This window comes from Lissotriton helveticus, chromosome 1_1, assembly GCF_964261635.1.
Source record: "Lissotriton helveticus chromosome 1_1, aLisHel1.1, whole genome shotgun sequence".
Lineage (NCBI taxonomy): Eukaryota > Metazoa > Chordata > Amphibia > Caudata > Salamandridae > Lissotriton > Lissotriton helveticus.
The window spans coordinates 578,652,687-578,674,734 of NC_136057.1; the positions used below are offsets into that span (position 1 = coordinate 578,652,687).

Sequence of the window (22,048 nt, forward strand, 5' to 3'; positions counted from 1 at the left end):
CAACTATCAACCAGAAAATACTTTTTTTTAGGGGGGTGTAACACCCTAACCACCCCCGTGAAGCTACGCCCCTGTGAGTTTGTTTCTTGTTTCTGTCATTAATAACAGCATCTCAGTAGTCTAGTTTGGACCCCATAACTGCTCCAGCAACTGACCTTGTTCCACTATCAAGAGGTGTAACTTTTTAAGAAGCTTGAAATTAAATTTAGAGAGGAGGCTACCAAGTTGTATTCGCATATATATGAAAGAGTAAAGTAAACTGTCAGGGTCATTAAATTCTTCAGTTTGACTTTTACTGGCACGCGAATGAATGGGTGGGTGTTTAATTTTATCTTGCTAACCGTCAACTCTGTGCCAATGTGCCAAACAAATGTAGGACTCGATTCAGAGTTTAGGGGATGGGTACAACATCACATTTGTGATGGGCATCCTGCCTGCATTATTACAGGTGCATATGTACTTAAGTAGTGAAAAAAGAGGAATCCCTTGGTGGTACAACCTATCAGTACACTATGATGTATGATTTACATCATTGTAGCCCATGTATTAAAAATAGATATTTGGCACAAAATACAATTTTCTTTATGTTTCCTTTTTATTTTTAGTAAACACAGATTTTTGAGATATTTGTACAAAATTAAAAACAATACATTACAAATGCATTCAAATGCGTATACATTAGCACCACTTTATATTAAAATCAATCCTTTGCTAAGGAAGGATATACAAGTTCATAAAAAATCATAAAAAGAAGAATCATAAAAGAAGAGAGAAATATAAGGAGAGAAACAAGACAGACAATCCTATTTGTCATATGGATACATATCAGGGAACCTGAATTATAGAAACTACTCCAGGACACACTCTAATTTTGTTATCTATGGAGTAAGCTCAATCCCTTGATTATGTGAATCTAGGCGTCGACGCGTTTCGATGGTTTATTTATAATTGACCATCTTTTTCAAGACCAGATTGATATGCCTCTCCTATATCAGGCACTGGATGTTTGCCGTTTTTGGGGAAATCCTGTGGATAAATATACTTAAATAAGTATTATGTAAAAAATAGGTCAACTCTATCTAGTACAGTCAAATTATTGTAATCCTACTTAATTTTAGTCCATTATACCTTTCATCTTGTACGATCTATTGATAGTTTCATTTACTTGTTTTCATCATCGAAAGACACATAGAAAACCCTTTCTAAACTTTTTCAGCATATTTACATGACCAGTATGACTGCTATTTATTGTACATTTCTTTTCATCATTGACTCTCACTCATGCACAGTCTTAAGATATAAATATAAATATTTCTTATATATGGGCTCTTGGCATTTGTCATCTACACCCTTTATCTAGCCAGTTTTGTGTTGCAGCCACCCTCTCTATCGATCCCCCCATGCATGGTGAAACAAAAGGATGGAGATCTAACTATTATATTTACCTTATGTCATACAAACGGTTTTCTATGTGTCTTTCTATGATGAAAACAAGTAAATGAAACTATCAATAGATCGTACAAGATGAAAGGTATAATGGACTAAAATTAAGTAGGATTTAAATAATTTGACTGTACTAGATAGGGTTGACCTATTTTTTACATAATACTTATTTAAGTATATTTATCCACAGGATTTCCCCGAAAACGGCAATCATCCAGTGCCTGTTATAGGAGAGACATATCAATCTGGTCTTGAAAAAGATGGTCAATTATAAATAAACCATCGAAACGCGTCGACGCCTAGATTCACATAATCAAGGGATTGAGCTCACTCCATAGATAACAAAATTAGAGTGTGTCCTGGAGTGGTTTCTATAATTCAGGTTCCCTGATATGTATCCACAGGACAAATAGGATTGTCTGTCTTGTTTCTCTCCTTATATTTCTCTCTTCTTTTATGATTCTTCTTTTTATGATTTTTTATGAACTAGTATATCCTTCCTTAGCAAAGGATTGATTTTAATATAAAGTGGTGCTAAAATCTGTGTTTACTAAAAATAAAAAGGAAACCTAAAGAAAATTGTATTTTGTGCCAAATATCTATTTCTAATACATGGGCTACAATGATGTAAATCATACATCATAGTGTACTGATAGGTTGTACCACCAAGGGATTCCTTTTTTTTCACTTCTGAATAGTACCCTAATCCCCTGGTTTGCACGGGGTCTCTCTCGTATTTTTACGCATATGTACTTAAGTCTTATGAATATTTATGCCCACCAGCTATCGGCAATTGATTGTTTGATTTTGTTTTTTTCTTCCAAATTAACAATGAAAGGTGGAAGGAGGATCCCTCAGATGCTTTGAACAATACATATCCTGCTGGTGATCACTTTTCACCCATCACAACCTTGGCTAACCAGTTAATCAGGAATGAAGCAAACATGTTTCAAGGGCCTGGTGGAATACATTTCATCCCAGATTCTATTTGTGATTTGTTTATTGTAAGACATTGGGTTACTGGTTGAGGGGGAAAACCCCTCCTGAAGCAGCAACCAGAATCCTTGCCAGGGTGAAGTTACAAGCAATCCTCAAACTCTCCTGTGCTCAGCCCTCTGGTTTCTTGACACAGAGTAGTCAGGCTTAACTTAGAGGGAATGTGTAAGGTATTTATGCAGCACTTAAAACAGTAATAAAGTGAAAACACATCACAAGACAAATTCCACATCAAATTAGAAAAATAGAATAAACTTTAAAAATGACTAAAATAACAAAAATCATATCAGTAGAACCGGAGATAAGACATTTTTAAGATTTAAGTGAAAATATCACCAAAAAGCACAAAGCACCAACTGTGGATATCTGGACGTGCTAGCCTGAGACAAAGTCACAAGTTCAGGTTGACCAGGATGAATTGTGGGCCAGCTAGAGCGACCCAGTTAGGTCTGCTAAACAAGAGTGCATAAAATCCTGGTTGCAGAGCATTGTGGAGTCCGACGCCAAGGATGTGTTGCACAGTGGCGATTCCCAGGAGCTATGAAGTTGCGATGCAAGGTTACATGCCTTCCTCAAGAATGCCATAGACGAGGAGCTTGGAGGGCGGAGGGCTAGTTACTGGGCTTGTTATGTAGAGTCCTATGTAGTAGTCAGGGATGCTATCGACGAGAGGATTGCAGAGTGAAGGCCTATGTTGAGGGTGTGTCACACAGCGTTACCTCCTGGGAGGCTACGGGCTGCAATGTGAAGGGCTTGTTTCAGGGAAATCCATGTAGCAGAGACAGTTCATCAGTTCTGCTGAAACCACTAATGGGCTGGCAGATCACATGCAGTCTCACTTCCAAGGGCCCAGGAGTGGGGGGGGCTCCACTTGGCAGGGTAGGAATCATAGATGACAAATCCAGGTGCTGGGTTCAGGGTTGCTGGAGTCTTCTGTCCCTGAGGCTCTAGACAGGAGGCCAGCCAACTAGCCTTTAGGGTCACTCTGGTATTCCTGGATCAACAGATGCAGGTCCAGTCCTTCTCACCAATACAAGAGGGCAGCAGGACAGCACAGCAGGGCAGCCGTCCTTCAGCAGCAGTCTAAGAGAGTGGCAGTCCTTTCAGCAGCACATCAGACCTTCTTCAAGGTCCAAGGTAAAAAGTTAGATCTAAGGGTCCAACATTTATACCTGGTGCCCACAATGATGTGGAGGAAGCTTCTAGAGAATTTCACCCCCTGAGGTGTCAGTCATCTTGTTTGTCCCTATCCTGACTCTGGCCCGTCTGGTGTCACAAAGTACCAGTGAAAAACCCTTTGTGAGGGTACTCAGCCAGAAGTGTGAAGTGTGGTAGGTGACAGCTCCCCTACCTTGTTACCTCACAGTAACTTGTCCTGCTAACACCTATCTTCTCTTTGCCTTACTGTCGGGGAGCAATACACAAAGATAAACTGCCAGCTACACCTCGTCATGTGACCCAAGATTAGTGGAGAGCCACCTAATAGCTAGGACAAAGAAATGTCCAACTTTATACAGTGGCATTTTCAGAACTGTGATTGAACATTCGACTTTACCATTAAAGTGGGCTTTTAATTATAATTCTTTAGACACCAAACTAGAGCTGCCTCACTGTTCCCAATTGCAAGGTACAGTTTATTGATTGTAATAAGGTAACCCCAATGTTATCCTGTGGGTGAGGTAGACCTTGCAGTAGTGAAAAATTAACTTGACTACAACGACAAGTAAAACTAAACTGTTTATTTTAAATACATTGCACCATGCCCTCTGGGCTGTTCAGGGCTACCCTAGGGGTGACATTTATGTATTAAAAAGGCTTTGGCCTGGGAAAAGGTTTATTTTTCCTAGATCGACACAGCAGTTTAAAAACTGCACATTCAGGCTGCACTAACAGGCCTGAGTCATGTTTGAAGGGCTATTTATGTGGGTGGCACAATCAGTGTGGCAGGCCCATTTGTAGTGTTTCATTAACAGGCCCTGGGTACATGTAGTACCACTTTATGAGGAACATACAAGCAAATTAAATGTGCCACTTGGGTGTAAGTCAATCCTACCATGCTTTAATGAGTGAGTACATACACTTTAGTACTGGTTGGCAGTAGTAGAGCGTGCAGAGTCCTAAAACCAGCAAAAACAAAGTCAGCACAACAGGAGGGTTTAATGCAAAATGTCATGGGAGAACCACGCCTAGGATACCTGGTCTAAATTATCATTCATGTTTTTTGAAGTCTGAATTGTGGGGTGCTCTACACTGCATGTGTTTTGAGGGGGTCTGTTTGGAGGTTGTTCATTATTATTGCACTGTGCGTGTGTTTTGGGATACATTTGATTGTGAGCAGTGTTTTGCTTTCAGCATTTATTAGGCTTTATTTAAACATATATGTTTTCTTTATATTAAAAGCAAAAAGTAAGATCAAGATAAATGTATGAAACAATTGTTTGCCAGCGGGGAAAGAAAATGTTATTCTATTAATGGTATAAATGAATGGTTCAAAGACCTTGAGCATGTGAAATTTAACTTGAGGCTGTATGCATTATAGACATATTCAAAAATACATTTCTGACACTAGAGAAAATTGACAAACAAAATATTTTTGAATGGTTTCTAGAATTTGACATGGGGAAAAGTAATACTTTTACCACACCACACATCAAATGATCTAGAAATTAAGTGGTTCTAAGATATGGTTGTCATCTTTAAAAGCTAAATGACCGAACAAGTCAATCATCTGATTGTGAATTGACTCCAGGTGTCAGAACCGTGACCATTTTTTCTCCCTGCTGAGAATCCAAACTTCAGTTTGAAACAAACTTAGCAACTCCCAGAATTCAAATCTCCATAAAATAGAGAGTTCCTAGTGTAATAACTACAAGGGCTTTGTAGAATGCTGGACTTCTGCCAGATGGAACTTTCTATAAAGATTTCAAGCCTCCTCCATTCTATGGAAACGTCCCCCTAATAAAAGAAGTGAACTTTTTAGATGTTCTGGTCATGTCTCTGATCTTTAATTTGAAGCAAAATCCTTACATGTCATATGTATTTATAAATTCTAGGCTAAATTGATTGTTTTATTTATTGCATTTATATTGTGCACACTACGGATTAACCACTTCTTAGCCACCAACAGAGTCAGAGGTGTAGTCTTAAAATCTTTTAACACATTTTTTCACTAAAAACATAATTTCACTGCATGTGTAAGGGACAATAAAGAATGAATGTATCAGACAAGAACAGGAAGGGAATTCATTGTCTTCGACAGAAGGCATATGAATATCCTGAAGTTTACATTCCATTGAAGGGACCAGTAGCAAAAAGCCCATCTTCATTATGAGAAGTGTGAGATTTGTAAGAACAAATTATCAGCCACATAATTATCCAGGTAGCAAAGATTCAGTTTCATGTGGCAATGGAAGACATGGGCCATAAACGTGACCCTATCTTTTACTGCAAACCAGTGAAGTGAGCCCCAAAGATAGTAGATCGCCCTCCATTCTCAGATCATAAACAGCACTCCTTGGATCAATCTGAATCCAGCAAAACCACAGCAGCTGTGCATGGGTGTGCCCATGAAGGACATTGCCCTTGTCTAACACGATATTTATTAAAGATCTGCCACAATGTTTTGTGATGGGAGACCTCTGTGAAGCAGCTGCAGCTGTATTTTATAGCTTCACTCTTTCAAGACACTGCCTGAATCTGAGCTTAAAATAAAGTTTAAGATCCAAATAAAAATGAGGATTCATATTCTGTCCGCAAAGTGGATGGAAGAACAAACAACCAGGCAGCCTTAGGCATGCCGCCAGATTGAAAATCAGATACTGAGGTACCAACATCATGGTTTCTGTTTTTCAACGTTCAACTTCCACTGTTTCTCAACCACTCAGCCACCTTTACCAATCTTCATGAGACAGCTTGACAGTTCTCCAGAGCGCCCCAAGCATACAAATACATCTGAACTCCTGACACCAGCATTTTAGGAGATCCAATATGCTTTAAATATTAACATTAAATAAAAAAGAGATGACTCCTGTGGTAATCCACAGCAGTGAGCAGGAATAAGTCAAGACAGGCAGTAAAGGACCAAGACTTACTTAGTATACCCTCGCCTCCAAGGTTGACCTAAATTCCCTCAGGACCAGCTCAGCAGCTCTCATTTCCAACACCAAATGTGTGTCAGAAATAGGTGGTCCATAGTTCAAAGGCTACTAAAATGTCAATACATGTGTCATAAACAATACATTCATCCTTATCGGTCTCAGCCAAACAGCTATAAAGGGAGAATTCTTCCAATGCCTGACTGGTGGATGTCTAGCAATTCATGGGCGTTAACAAAGTTTTACAGCTGTTTAACTGCAACCTTTTCTGAAACATTTGCTAGTCACTGTAAGCTTCAAAAATGGCAATCATGTTTAGTCCCTCCCTGTCATATGGCGATGTCTTTAAATTGGGCGAAATTTAATAACTGTGTTCAAAATGTTGTTAAGACCACAGAAATATATAAAGCTCTTGACTTTTGTCCCCATATTTCAACCTAGATTTAAGTTTCCCAACTGTATACAAGTTAAGGAGAAAACTATAAGAAATAGATGTGCCGCTAATGGAATCCTAAGCCTTCATCATAAGTCTGACAGAACTGCAATTAAATATACCGGTGTCGGTTCAAGGTGTCGGTTCAAGGAGTCAGGGTGAGCTTCGGCTTAATATTCAGTTTAATGCACCATTCCACTAAAGCTGCAGTTTTAATACGGCGTTATAACATGACCAGTATTGCCTTCATTCTCTCTGTACTGATTATGTAAAAAAATAAATTCTAATAAAATCGTTTGACATGAAATAAATAAATAAATAAACATTGGCTAGGAAGCGTCTGAGAAAACCACAGTAGCACTGGCCAATAGTGAACTCTCATTATACATATACTGGCAGAGTTAACTCACAAGAGAAAGAAATATAATTGAAAGAATTGAGGGAAATCGTTGTTCTGAGTTCAGGAAAACACTCCTATACATTCAAAATACCTCAATTAGTAAGTCTTCCATGGATTTTTCCCTAGAATCCATGTTAGTGTATATGATGTCTCCTGTTATTTGATTGAACCAATATTTCAGTCTAATCTTTTTGTTGTTAATAAATCCTCTATGCTGTACACCAGGTACTTAACCCTGCCTTTGCTACATTCGCCTCATTACCCCTTTTCAGCATGGATTTTCCCCAAAGTTTCTATAGTGCTTCAGATTCTGTGGGCCTGTAATGGTCCCATGATATGACGGCGATATTAGCCTCTTACTTAGGGCGCCACCACAAAGAGGCATCAGACTGCGACATGTGCTAGAGAAGCAGAAGTCCCAAATGTCAAACTATATTTTTGTCTGGAGCTCCAGATTTAAAGCAATATGATGGCACATTTCAAAGAGCAAAGTGGCCGGATATCTTTGTCCACATCTCCATGTTGTCAAGACGTGTCTGAGGGCAAATGCTGGACTTACATTTTCAGGTCAAAAATCCTTCATATTAGAGTTGAAGGAAGGTACCTACTTCTGTAACAATATGCATTGACCTACATCATGTGAGTGGGCAGAGTGATGGTGCCTGATGTCAATGCCCTGAATAACACGATCATCCCTAATTTACAGTTAGAATGTGATTCTGTATCCCCCTGGCTGCATTCCATGAGCCAAAGAAAATAGGGTCTGTAATTCAGGCAAAAGACATTTCTATCCCCAGTCTGCCTGCATCTATCCCTGCAGCGACCCTCTACTAGTCAAGGACTGCCATTTGGGACAGGAAGATGCCCCAGTCGCAGATTTCAAGAGCATCCCCCTGTGAATCAGGGCTGCCCTGAAACCTGCCCCTCCCGTATGTACTAGCACAACCCTGATCACAGGTTCTGACCTGGGGCGTACACATGTGTGGAAGACAATTTGCGTGCAGAGAACCGTGTCAAAGTAGCAAACGCACGTGCGCAGTCTAGTCTTCTGTAATACAGTGCACCTGGGGCTGTCTAAGGAAACTGTTGCCAGGTGGCAGAGGGTTAAAACGCCATTGAGAGACTTCTCTTTCATTTATATAAGATGGGCAGTGTTTCACCCAGGGTCGGCTCCTCCACTGAGGTGGAATAGCGCAGCCCTACTGGTTTTCAGCACTGCAAACAAGGAAAAATAAAATGATAATAACACGCTGTTATCATTTTATTTTTCCGTACTGAGGCAGTTCTGCGGGACGGGGCTGGGCTGCTCACAGAGCAGGGGCAGGAGTGGTTTGGGCACTTCCCAAGTGCCCATGACAATTTGGCAGGCCATCTTGGGCCGGCCAAACAGTCATGCGTAATTAGCATGTACCCCACCAGCCTGTAATGCACAGCCTGGGTGGAGAACATGCACAGTCTCCCAGTCCCTGCTGAGAGTCAAACCATGGTGCTCAGACCAATCAAGGCGCTACAGTCATGGTGGCAGCAGCGTCGTGATTGGCTATGGGGAGTCTGGGAGCCTGTATGCTTCTGGTTCCCACAGAAGCAGATGACGGAGGAGAGGCTGCGGCCGGCCAGTCAGCAAGCCTGCCGGTAAGTGATTTTTTTGTTTTTCTATATTTTTTTTAAACCCCTCTCCCTACCCAACTGCCACTGCCAGGGAGCAGCCACCACTGGTTTCGCCATATCTCACACTGCGACCCTGGTCACCAGTCCATAAGCTGGTGCAACTCGAAGTGGAGTATATGACGTACAGGATTTATGATTGCAATGGCGCCTCTTTCATAGGCAAAAAATGTATTCTCCTACCCGAGTTAGCAGCGGCTTGGTTAAGTAATCAGCTCTAGTTGTTTACACTTTCGGAAACCACTTTAATATAGGTCGGCTAAAAATTAAAAAGTTATCTTTTTGCATCATAAACACGTTATCAGTGGGCCTGAAATTCATTCCATCCTGTCTTGTAATTATACCCTGACGACCTAGGAATCGAAAGGGTCCTGATGGCTATCCTCTAACTCTGTGCAATGCTTTGTCCTGAACAGCCCAGCAATCTCTTGGCAGTGCACATGCACATATGCACACATGCTTACCCCATGCAGCCCCTGGCCAACTCTATCCAGGCACTTATTTACTCATTCACTCACTGGCTCGCTCATTTATCTACCTCACTATCCATTCACTTTTCCACGCATTAACTGAGATGAGCGATGTGATCTATGGGATTTGTGGTTTTATGTGAGTCAATGGTTAAATCATACAGCAAAAGGAAAAAATTAAACTATAGGTTGGAGCAATTCTGAAAGCAAGACTACTGATGAAAAGCACGACATTTCACCCGTCTCTGGAAAAGAAATTAAGCATGTGAAATATAGTAGAGCTAGATGGCTGCTGCTGAAACATAAAGTGCAGACTTATATATCATTGACATAATATACATGCTTTATTTTTACCTTTCTGTCGAATAAAATGTATAAACATTTATAAACGAACTCCAGCCTTATCGGTGCCTGTTTTAAAAGTGTCCAGATGGAACAGGAACAGGAGTGGGAGTGGATTTATAAATATGTACATACATATGCATTATATATACATATATATATGTATAAATAGACATATATGCCCACTGTTACATTCCCAAAAGAGTGCCAGGCACAAAAACAGCCACTTGTCTGATACTTTCTAGAGTGGTAAAAAAATACTATGTCAGCCGAGATAAAACATAGCCACTAATTCTATAAGGTCAATGAAGATATCTGACACGATGAAAACAATAACGTTCCGAAGGCCCTCTTGGAAATAAATTGAAATAAATTGATTAAACAGACACTGGCAAGCAAATTGAATTGCAAACACAAAAATCTGTTTTGGATTCGTTTCCTAGTAACATAGCATCATCATGACTTTATGTTATTAACCAGCATAATTTGAACAAAATGTCTGTCGTCAGAAACGAGCAGTTTGGGGAAATGTACACTAATATATCAGCTCTGGTGCCCCATATCAGTTAAAGTGTAGGTCACAATGGGGAAATGTAAGGTGAAATCTAATTTGATTGCAATTAGTAATTGTGTTATTTCTTTCCACATATTATCCCCGTGGCAATAACGCGTTTTGGCATTCATTATAGACAACTAATAGCCAAGCGTTATTTCCACCCCTCTTTAATGTGGTTTGTGTAGGCATTTCCACCAGGGAGTCCCGATAATAATCAATGTACCAACTGTACTCTCGCAAACCACCTTCAAAGCCACCTCTTCGGTCTCGGAGGGGCGCAGCTGCCTCCTGGACGGCTGCTCGTAGCTCTCCAACTGATACCTGAGTGGCTGCTTCCTGTTGATGGCTTTGGTTTGCTGAAAAACAGAATGGACATTATGGGGTTTTATTCTGACAGCAAATTCCAATATTATTCGGAAACATAATTCAATTCAATTAGAACAGTTCACAATCAAGTTACTTAATATGAGAGTCCACGAAAAACAATACTCCCGTGACGAAAGAGGGAACAATAAGTTTCAAAAGACAAATTAACAGAGAGATACAGGGACAGACATGAATATCTCAAAGATAAAAATAACCAGACCTAGGGAGTGGGCCAGTAAACACATCAGACTAACAGGCAATGAAGTATAGATATAGAACATACTGTGACAAACTAGACCAGTCAGTCAACGTATCTGCATCATACAATAGCATCTGCAGCCTTTGTTACCCTTATCAAACAGGTGTTAGTCTTATCAAATGGGAAAGTGCAGAATGTATCGACCTCAGTATCATGAAATACTGCCAGATTCCCAGTTGTCTCACAGAAAGCCATACTGCAGCTCTGAGTGGGACGCTTGCAATGCCTCATCTCTGCATTTCAAAGGTCTCTCAATCCAGCTACAGTTCTTCATCCTCCTCGCAGCATGGGAGTATGTGGCATATAGTGCACCTTGCCTATATTGCATAGATTGTACTGGTGTTGGGCTTTATCTTGTAAGAAGGACCCACGTGTTTAATCGAATGCACAAGATTTACCTTGTGATAAATTGTTTTGTAACTACATTGCACAACATGCTTGCTACACTTTCTAACATTAAAAGCAGCTCTGGGCTTTACATCCTATGAAGGAACTCGGGGGCATATTACCAACAAGTAGCGATAATTATCGCTAAATAGGCTTAGCGACGATTTTTTTATCACTGCCTATCGCTGGATATGTTAGCGGGGAAAACATGCTATTAGCAACGTTTTTCTCCATTGTGCTAAAATATCCAGCGATAGCGGCGAAATGCGTGAATATCGCTGAGAATACAGCGATATTCACGCATTAGCGACAAAATGCTCTTAGCCATGTTATCCACCTCCCATTGGATAACATGGCTAAGAACTAGTCTGAGCAGGCGTTGGTTTTTGGCGATAGCGGGACTATTTCCATCGCTACGCCTGCCTTGCTTATAGGCGATAACGACGTTAGCGACTACTTTCAGTCGCTAACAGGTTGGGTACGCCCACTTTGCATGTCATTAGCGATAAATATCGCTGACATGCAAAGCGGTTCCCAAACCGCTTGCTATCGCCTAAAAGCTGTCGCTAACATCCGTTAGCGACAGCTTGCTAATAGAGCGATAGAATTATCACCGCTTAGCGGTCGAAAACGGCAGCTAAACGGGCGATAATTGCCTATCGCCACCCTTGGTAATATGCCCTCTAGGTCTTCTGTGGTGCTACATCAAAGGTATCTGCAGCTTTCATTGAGAGATGGAGAAGAGCCAGCCACTGTGCTTGATGGTACAAGTCAGTGGGCAGCCATCCTGACTGTACAATCAGCTGACATTCCCAGGGTGCCCTATGAACATACAGCCTGGACGCATTTATTGTACCACTTTGAGTTATGTGCATTCTAAAGCTTAAATGTATCTACTTTATAACAAGCGGTAAGTCCACATCCCCTAATAGTGATAAAACAGGTGATTTTAAGCCTCGGGCATGCACTATCGCTTTGATCAGGTGCAGATTTCCAGAACTGGTTGATTTTCCATGAGAAAATACTAGGTGCAGTATTGCTTCACCCGTTATTATCATGAATGAATGGACTAATCAACAAATTAGATTTTGACAAGCGTAGCTATTACCCGTCAGGGCATCCTAGTGATAGTGGGATCGGCATCCCTTCTGAGGGGAGAAACCAGTCCATTGTTTACACTTGAAAAGAGCTTGGGTTAAAGGAGTTACTACAGGGGTTAAGGATAGGCCTGGGCATGAAATTACACACCACTTGCGGAGTTTGCAGAGTGTCTCCCACTCTGCACTCTGCGTAGAGCAGGGAGTTCTGATAAACTCCACGTAGCGTAGTTTTTCCCTTGCTCGCGCTCACTAACATTAAGATGGGAAGCGCGAGCAAGGAAAATCTTACTCCAGACCACCTCCCAGCGAGATTTCTCAATGCAGGCAGTCACAGATGGTCACTACCGCTTGCATTGAGAAACCTACGGTACGCGTTGAGGAAACTGCCGATTGAGTAGATCATCTACTACAGCTGCAGAAAGAAGCAGCATCTCTTGGCCGTGGTGCTGTTCGCTCTGATTTTACAGCACGGTACAAACACCCGGTGCTAAAAATTTGCGTCAACGGCGTGACATCATGCACTGCATGTTGGAATTGTTTAGTCAGTTCGTAGAGTTCTGTGTAGCTGAAATCCACAAACTCAACCCAGGCCTAGTTAAGGGAGAATGCCAAGAGCAAGGAAAGGGGAAGAGACTACTCACATTTCTTCACAAGAAAAGAAAAAGAGCATCTACCCAAGCTCGGAATCTGAATGAGTTGCAGACTGCAAGAACAAAGAGTGATTTGAAGGAGAGTAGGTACAGCATCTATCTTTTAGATTGGCAGGGACAATGTGATGAAGAGTCCTGTAGACCAGGCTAAGGATCTGATGCATCAAAAGGTTTTTCTTATTCTTGGCAAAATGCTTTAGTTTGCACTTATGGGCCAAAGCGCTTTAAAAGTAGTTCGTTGCCGTAATGGGAGCCAGTGGAGTTTAAGGAGATGAGGTGAGATGGGTACTCAATGGGGATACATTAAGAATTGAATGAACTATAGTGATCTACACCACCTGAAGTTGATGAACAATATATATTCAGGTGGACTGAGGTGTAAAGAGTTGGCGTAGTCAATGACAAAGCTAACCAGCCATTGGTTGATTGCATTTGAAAGGGGAGGTAGGTTAAGGAGGGAAGATTTTTCTCAACATGCGAAGAATTTGGAAACAGGTGGGATCTACCTGAGAACATAGGGCCCGATTAACAAAAGTAATCTGGGCCAAAATCCTAACTTTACTACTTTCGGAATTCACAAAAGACATTTAGTAGTAGTAAAGTTAGGAATCCTAACTTTACTACTACTAAATGCCTTTTGTGAATGCCGAAAGTCGTAAAGTTAGGATTTTTCTCAGTTTAGTAGTAGTAAAGTTAGGAATCCTAACTTTACTACTATTAAATGCCTTTTGTGAATACCGAAAGTCGTACAGTTAAGATTTTGTCTCAGTTTAGTAGTAGTAAAGTTAGGAATCCTAACTTTACTACTACTAAATGCCTTTTGTGAATTCCGAAAGTCGTGAAGTTAGGATTTTTCTCAGTTTAGTAGTAGTAACGTTAGGAATCCTAACTTTACTACTACTAAATGCCTTTTGTGAATAACAAAAGTTGTAAAGTTAAGATTTTGTCTCAGTTTAGTAGTAGTAAAGTTAGGAATCCTAACTTTACTACTACTAAATATCTTTTGTGAATACCGAAAGTCTCAAAGTTAAGATTTTGACTCAGATTACTTTTGTGAACCGGGCCCTATGAGTTTTAAAAGGAGTTACTGTAAATGGTGATACCCAGATTCCTGACTAAAGCCACAGGAATGGGAGTGAGCTCTTGGTCAGGGTGCCAATGGACAGCAGACAAAAAAGAAGTATTTCAGTTTGGTTGCTTTTGAGCTTAAGCAAGTAGGGGCCCATCCAAAATACACAGCCGTCATGCATTAAAACCACATTTCTGGGTAAGGTGACATTTCCCGAAAATGACTTGATTATCTGTGTCTCATCAGCATAGGAAATGGGTTCAAACGCAAAGTATCTGACAATGTGAATGTATTAAGAATCGGGCAGAGCAAAGATCAGGTGCGTAGCTCGGTCAGTCGGGATGGAGGGGGAGTGAGTTTTTTCTTCAGAGTTTCCAACAGTTACACTGGCATTTAATGTTAAAATACATTATACAATAGGGAGGGCGCATGCAAGGTGCTGTGAAATGGGAGAGGAATACAGATTGGTAGAGTTACCCAGTTAAAGAAAACACAAGATTTTGTAAAAAATAACCAACATTTGTGAAGGCTTTCAAAAAAGAGAGAGGGAAAGTGGACATGCTTTTTTGTATGTGTTTATGTAAAAATGTCTATTTATCAGTGTAACACCCCAAACACCCACCTGAAACTACACCCCTGGTTAAGATCTCTGTGGAAAACCGAAAAGGACAGAGTGCAACGTGGACTGAAAGGGAGGAAGAAGGACAGTTTGGGTTCTGTTCATGAGAAGAGATCAAAACCAGTTTAGGGCTTTCCGAACAGACGTTATAATGGGATAGTACGGGAAGCAGTATCGAAGACCACCAAGAGATCAAGTAGGTCCAAAGCAGCAGATCCTCTGTGGTCAAGTGCAGATCTGAGATCACCATGCACAGCTAACAGCGATGTTTCTACTTTTATGTACAGAACGAAAACACAAATGAATTGGGTAGAACTTCTAAATTACTGATCAACTGTCAGCGATTTTGTAAAGAAAAGGCAGGAAATGCGTCATGAATATGCAACAAATGCAAAAGTCAAGTTATAAGAAAACAACATCATAAACATTTGATCTATTTGTTTCAGAGCACAACTACCTTTCCTGGACCTATAGGAAGACAGCCTTAAGCAGGCAGCCGTCGTCTTCGGATGAAATAGCTGCAGAATGAACCAGTGCAATCTAGTGTCATACTTCTCCTGCGGCTGTTGTCCAAGAAACCTAGCAAAATGAAATTGACTGAAAGGCAGCTGCAGTCCTGGTGGAGGAGGCTGTCGAACAGGAGCCCAAACTAATGGGCCACCTCAATCAAGACTAGTTCAATAGTCTATGTCAGGTTGAGTCAGAAGAAAAATATTAAATACAGTGGGGCTTATTTACAAGTCCCTTGCGCCGCTGGTGCGTCACTTTTATACATGGAAAAAGTGATGTACCGGCGGCGCAAGGGCTTGTAAAAAAGCCCCAGTATTTCGCACCCCACGATATGGAGGATTGATAGAAACACTTAATTGACCTGTAGTAGAGGGATAGGGACCTGCTAGTCAGACACTAGCACAAGATCCTTGCAATTAGGAATAGACCCATGCCTGAATTGTACTCTGGGTACAGATAGAAAGAACCATAAGCATCTTCACCAACGAGGGGAGAGTTTCTTTTTAACTGGAAGCTGAAGAGCCACAGAGTCAGGAAAGAGCCACCAGATTGCAACATCATGTAGAAGCAGTGAACAAATGTGTACAATGTGGATGGGGCTAGATCACCCAAGGACCACCTGCCCAGGGGAAAGTGAGCTTGGCCAGGGCGTGACCATGGATCATATCTATGCATTTTAGCAAAACACGCACCATTGTGAACAGTGTCGGATCATATTGAATACACGCTATACCAGTGAAATGTGTCAAATCTCACACGCATGTAAAACCTCTTTCCACAGACTTGTTGTTGATCTCTCAGCCAATTGTCAATGTGGCAAAAGGCTGCTATACGGTAATTGTACTTGGTATGTGTTACGGAGTAACTGTATAAAACTGACCTTTAACTAACTTTCAGAAGCATATGTATAGCTTGAAACATGTATGCCACTCAGATAGCATGATCAACGCAATGGGATAAATGGAGGTTCACTTGCAGGGGGTGTTGGTGTATGAAAAATAGTAAAGCAAGGGACAAGGGTGTATATGCAAAGCAGCTACTACCACATGGAATCATGTAGAAAGGTGTGAGCATCCAGAAGGACGACAATATTGCGTGGCTGAGTTACTGTCTGGGGAAAACTGTGACATTATTGATGTACTTACAGTCAACCACAGTTAGGCTCAACCCCATGCTAAATATTCCATTAGATACTTGGAGACCACTTTAGCTAGCCACTATCTGCCCAGTTCACTAAGTTAGGACCAGTCCTTAGTCGCTGGGTAACTACTGGATCATGTTACAAATGCTCTGCAGCCATTTACCCGTGAGGCAAGAGTCTCTGTTTAAGACCGTTTCTCTGCTTCCGTCAATCTGTCTGTCCTGGCCAGTTCGGACCGTGTACTTTGTTATAGTGCTTTGCCCTTGCTTATGGCTAGGTGCGGCCGCAAATATTGGTGAGAGCGGTTGCCGAAGGCCATTGACGTATGTGGCGCATCACACCAGAGCCTATGGAGCAATATTCCTGAAGCAGGTTGAAGATGCTCCCTGGCACGAACACTTCCCTTGAACAAAAACACCGGTTTGAGCAGTACTTTTCTTTGGCGGTCTAAAGAGGGACAGCAACATAGCAGGTGGAGCCACACTTCATGTCTATAGTCATATAACCTGCATTTCCCCGTAACCTCTCCGGCCCCGCACAGGCTGGATTACAATCTTTTATTGGATGCACTAGAAGACGAATATCCCAAAGGCTCTGTTGGACACAACATCCTTGGCGTGGTTTTCCCCAAACTTTTTGCCTACCAGGCTCCTGATTTGGCTGACTTTATTTTTGTTGGTCTGAGGGCTCTGAGCACTTTACCACTGCTAACCTTTGTTAAAGTGCTTGTGCTGTATCCGTTAAACATAGTAAAAATTAGCTTACATCAAACTGACTTATTTACTTTACTTAAATGTCCCTAGTAAACTGTTTCTACATGTGCCCAGGGGCTGTAAATTAAACGATACTAGTGGGCCTACAGCTCTTATTGTGCCACCGACTTAAGTAGCCCTACAAACATGTCTCAGCCCTGCTTTTGCAGCTCATGTGTGCAATTTTAAACTGCCATTTCGACATGGTGAGTCAAACTTGTTTCCAGACCCAAAACTCCCTGTTTAATACATATAAATAATCCCTGGGGTAGGCCCTACACAGCCCAAAGGGCAGGGCACACTGTATCTGACAAGTTGGACATGTAAGTTTAAGTTTTACATGTCCTGGTAGTGAAAAACTCTTACATTTATTTTTCACTACTGTGAGGCCTACCTCTCACACAGGATAACATTTGATTAACTTATTATATTTAATATGTGATAAGGTTGAATTTGGAGAAGGCTGCGGCATTGAGTATGGTGTCTAAAGAATTATAATTAAAAGGTCTCCTTAATGGTAAATTCATTTTTTAAGTCACAATTCTGAAAATGCCACTTTTAGAAAGTTTACAAAATGGGGGGATAGGCCCAATAGACCGGAACCAAGTAGGGCCCTTATATGTAGTTTAAGCAATGAAATACTTGGTATCCTTGTCACTTCTGATTATTACTTTTAAACAGACCACACTATATTCCTTTAGTGATCGGGTTATTTTTTTCACCCTGTTTATTTTCAAAATCTTGTCTTTTTTTGTGTAAAGGACTTTGGCCTTCACAAAGGGACACAAAAGGTTTTTTGACATATATTATACACATTTACATATATCACAATTAACACATATCACTACAAAAAACAATACATTTTCACAAATAGATAAGACTGTTGTAGTACTTCATACTATATATCAACATTCAAACAAACCAATGTAGAACAATTATTCAAATCTTTCTGTTCACATATAAGAAAGAAACGATTTTTCTTGGATTTATATAATCCTTCCACTCTTTAAGAGCATAAATTCTACTCCTAAGACTTGATGCTTTATTTCATCCAGCTAGATCAATAGCTGCTAGCCGACGCGTTTCGAGCCTCTCTGTTGTATCTGTGGGCTCTCATCAGGGCATCTTAATCTCCCACATTGGCCTTTATCTATGAACAAAAAATTGAGACACCTATCACTCATCTGTGCTGTCGCCTTAAATTCTATCAGCTATTACCTTTGGCATTTCTTCATACATACCTGCCAATATGGTAAAAAAAAAAATGTAATCCTCCTTTCTTTCTTGTTATGGATGGTGGGCGTACACACACTATTCAGTTTTCACGTCTGTAATCAATAAAGTTTTAACTTGAGAATGGAAACCATGAATAATATTCCAAATTCAATTATCCCTTCTTATCATGGCTGGCGGGCATACCTGGGTTCTTGTAAGTGGGTTGAAATTTTTCAATGGCCAGTTCTGTTTGAAAAACAAAAAGGGGGCGACTCCAATGAGTTTCAACTTTTAGCTAACTTCACGTTCTATCATTCGGGAAGGGTGTATTTCGTCCTACCTGTGGGCGTTCGTGTTTGTATTTACGCCTGCTTTCTTTTCAATCTGCCACCACTTTCGTATTGTTTACAACAAGGGGTGGTGATGGACAGAGTCTCTGAATTAAGCAGAGTACTCTCACCCAGTCAAGAGATCAGGGCTAGATCCAACACCGTTTTTTAGCTCATTGCACCATCCCAGTTTCAGAACCTGGCTGTATGCAAATTAGTCTGTCCCTGGCCCAGTGCATCATGGGAACAGGGCAGACCAGACTACAAAAGCCAATTCTTACACTGGGAAGGAAACAAGCTTCCGGGGACCGGTTTCTGCCATTTCAGGCGTCTTCGGCCCGGCTTGCTTGAATCCTGATGGTGCAATGAGCAAGGGACTCACATCTGAGTATACCCTTCCACGCTTAGGGTGGACAAAATAATTTACAACAAGGGGTGGTGATGGACAGAGTCTCTGAATTAAGCAGAGTACTCTCACCCAGTCAAGAGATCAGGGCTAGATCCAACACCGTTTTTTAGCTCATTGCACCATCCCAGTTTCAGAACCTGGCTGTTTGAAAAACAAAAAGGGGGCGACTCCAATGAGTTTCAACTTTTAGCTAACTACGCGTTCTATCATTCGGGAAGGGTGTATTTCGTCCTACCTGTGGGCGTTCGTGTTTGTATTTACGCCTTCTTTCTTTTCAATCTGCCACCACTTTCGTATTGGTCTCGTTTCCTGAAACGGCAAAAGTACCGTTCAGTCCCGCCTGGTTATCACACAGTTCGCTCGCTCTCATGTTTATATTGCGGCGTACTCCGCTTACCTTCGCCGGTTCGTTTCTTCGATCTCCGCTCTTTCCTCATTCAACCTAGTGCGCGCTTTGACTGCAAGCGTCGCATGGATGTATGCGCCACATATACATTCGGGCGTGACTGGGACTTGTAGTTAATTCTCCCACCATGCATCAGCACCTTCTTTCTTAACTAATTCGCGGTGGATGCTGGTAGTTTTAGTTTACCAATAGAAAAGGGAAAACGTTATTGTTCCTCACCCGACTATTGCTACTTAGGCTTAGTGCAGGGCGATGAATTATGTTAACATATTTTTTTTTTTAAACGGGCACGCGATAGTACGCTAGTAAAAACACTATGGAATTATACCAGTGTGTCGCCTATCATGGTGTTGAACAGTTAATTGTCATGGATACTCGAACACATTTTCAAATCCTTGAAATTTCATTCATCTTGTTCAACCCTGTTTGCACACTGTTGAACCTCATGATTAAATAAGCTTCCTTTTTAAGCAACAGAGATTCCACATCAGCCACTCTTTTTGATACATTTAAGACCATTAATACAGTCCATTTGAGGTCCCTTTCAGAGTGTCCTGCACTTAAGAAATGCTCAACCAGTGGGGCGGTTAACATCTTTTTTTTAATTCTAGACCGGTGTTGCGTTATTCTTTGGTTCACCTGTTGTGACGTCTTCCCTATGTATAATTTACCACATGGGCATATTATAGCATATACCACATTCTTGGTTTTACAGTTACTGAATGTGGTATGTTTCCATTTCACTTCCTTGTGGACAAAAATCTTGCCTTCAATTGTAGAGTCACAAGTGACACAGTTCCCACATTTGTGGTGGCCTTCTATTAGTTTAAGGCCCAACTGGCTACAGAAGTCCATTCTGGCTTCTTTTGGGGAAACATCAGATCACACTATTTCTTGGCCAATACTCCTATTCCTTTTCATGGCAAATAAAGGACTAGGAAAACCTGATGAAGGGTTAAAATCACGCTCTACCATCTGATCACCAGAAAGAGCATCTCTTAGCTGTCTTGATAGCAAAATGTCACATGGCCCTGTCAGAGAGAACCTGAAATATGCTTAAAAACCCTCAATTTTTGATATACATGATCAACATATTAAATCCCACTAACTCCCTGAATCCTGGGGTTATAGAACCAAGGCACAGGCCAAAAAGACATGTCTTAGGCTAACAAAATGCACTGGGCCACAATAAGGTTGAAAACGCATTCTCGGCTGCACTGAAAAATAACGTGGTAAATTGACCTAATGTGAAGTAGTAATTTTCCACAGCTTCAAGACCAACACCCACACATACACAGACTGGTGCACGTTGGTACAGCTTCCTGAAAACATTGCTAAAGTAATATTTTGAAACATAGCTTGCACAAGTAAGAGCAGCAACCTCTCGCAATAATAAATGTAAGTGACAAAAATGTTCTTTTTTTTCAGAAATGTACAAAATGTTCTATTTCAAAATGTACGTAACAAAATGTTCCTTAACGTCCTTCCGGTGTCCTAGGACACATGTGGTTAAACCGCCTGCACTGAATGGGCGTAGGCCACTGCGTCATCATAGAACCTGGGTTCCTCAATTTCAGGTATATCAGACCCAACTGTCACATTCTAAGGTAGAACTCTCCTGCGGATGCCTGGCATTGAGCGTGGTCTGTTCTCCGGCTAGCCAAATATCTGACTTCGGACACCGGCGCCTCTCTCAGGTTGTTGATCTCCCAGGGCAGATAACCCTTCTGCTCCTTTATACCTTTGATATAACCCTTTAGCTATCTCTCTCTTCTAGTCATTATGGGATTGGTGTCATTCCAGGAAACCACCAGACACTGAATTTAATAGTAAAATGTTCTATTCTGAGCTAATTCTACTTGTGCCTTCCTAATATTGATCCCATAATTCAGGGCCCTGATAGAACTGTATAACCTATGAGTATAGGTCTGTCCTAAATATTTTGCCCTAATGCACTAGAAATTCTACGTCAATGTACTCAGTAGCATAGGATCTTTGATCATCTATAATCGTGTTCATTTGTATACATTTCAGTCCAGTCTTGCCTTGCGATATTTTGAGCATTTGTCATCTAGCCCTCACTCCAGACAGGGCAAAATCTGGATCTCTTGTAGGAATTTACATTGTAGCCTGAACTGATATGCATTTATTCTTCTGCTTGTGAACTATTAATAAAGTGCCACTCCAAACTTGAAATTCTGGTATCTTAGATCTTTATTCCTTGTCTCTCAGTGGAATGCTGTGTTGGTGATTTGTGTCCACACCCGAGGTGGTGACCACTGACCAGAAAGGGTCAAGATTTACCCTTTCTCAGCTGGCGCCCAACGTCCATCGTGCCTGGCCCATTCCTGCGGTGGATCTGGTGAATTTCCACGGGCTGCCTTGGGGGTCCCCGCCGCAGTCTCTTGCATACCATTGGTGAGTGAAGTAACATTTT

At 41.2% G+C, this 22,048-nt stretch overlaps 1 protein-coding gene across 6 annotated transcripts in view; it reads right to left on the reverse strand.

Moving 5' to 3' along the window:
* ABCC9 (ATP binding cassette subfamily C member 9) overlaps positions 1–22,048 on the reverse strand; it is a 1,243,587-nt gene that overhangs the window by 751,499 nt on the left and 470,040 nt on the right. For all 6 annotated transcript variants that reach the window (XM_078674078.1, XM_078674076.1, XM_078674073.1 and 3 more), the window contains exon 15: positions 10,645–10,755. In XM_078674078.1, the coding sequence (XP_078530204.1) occupies positions 10,645–10,755 (111 nt within the window). The remainder of the gene's footprint in view (positions 1–10,644; positions 10,756–22,048) is intronic.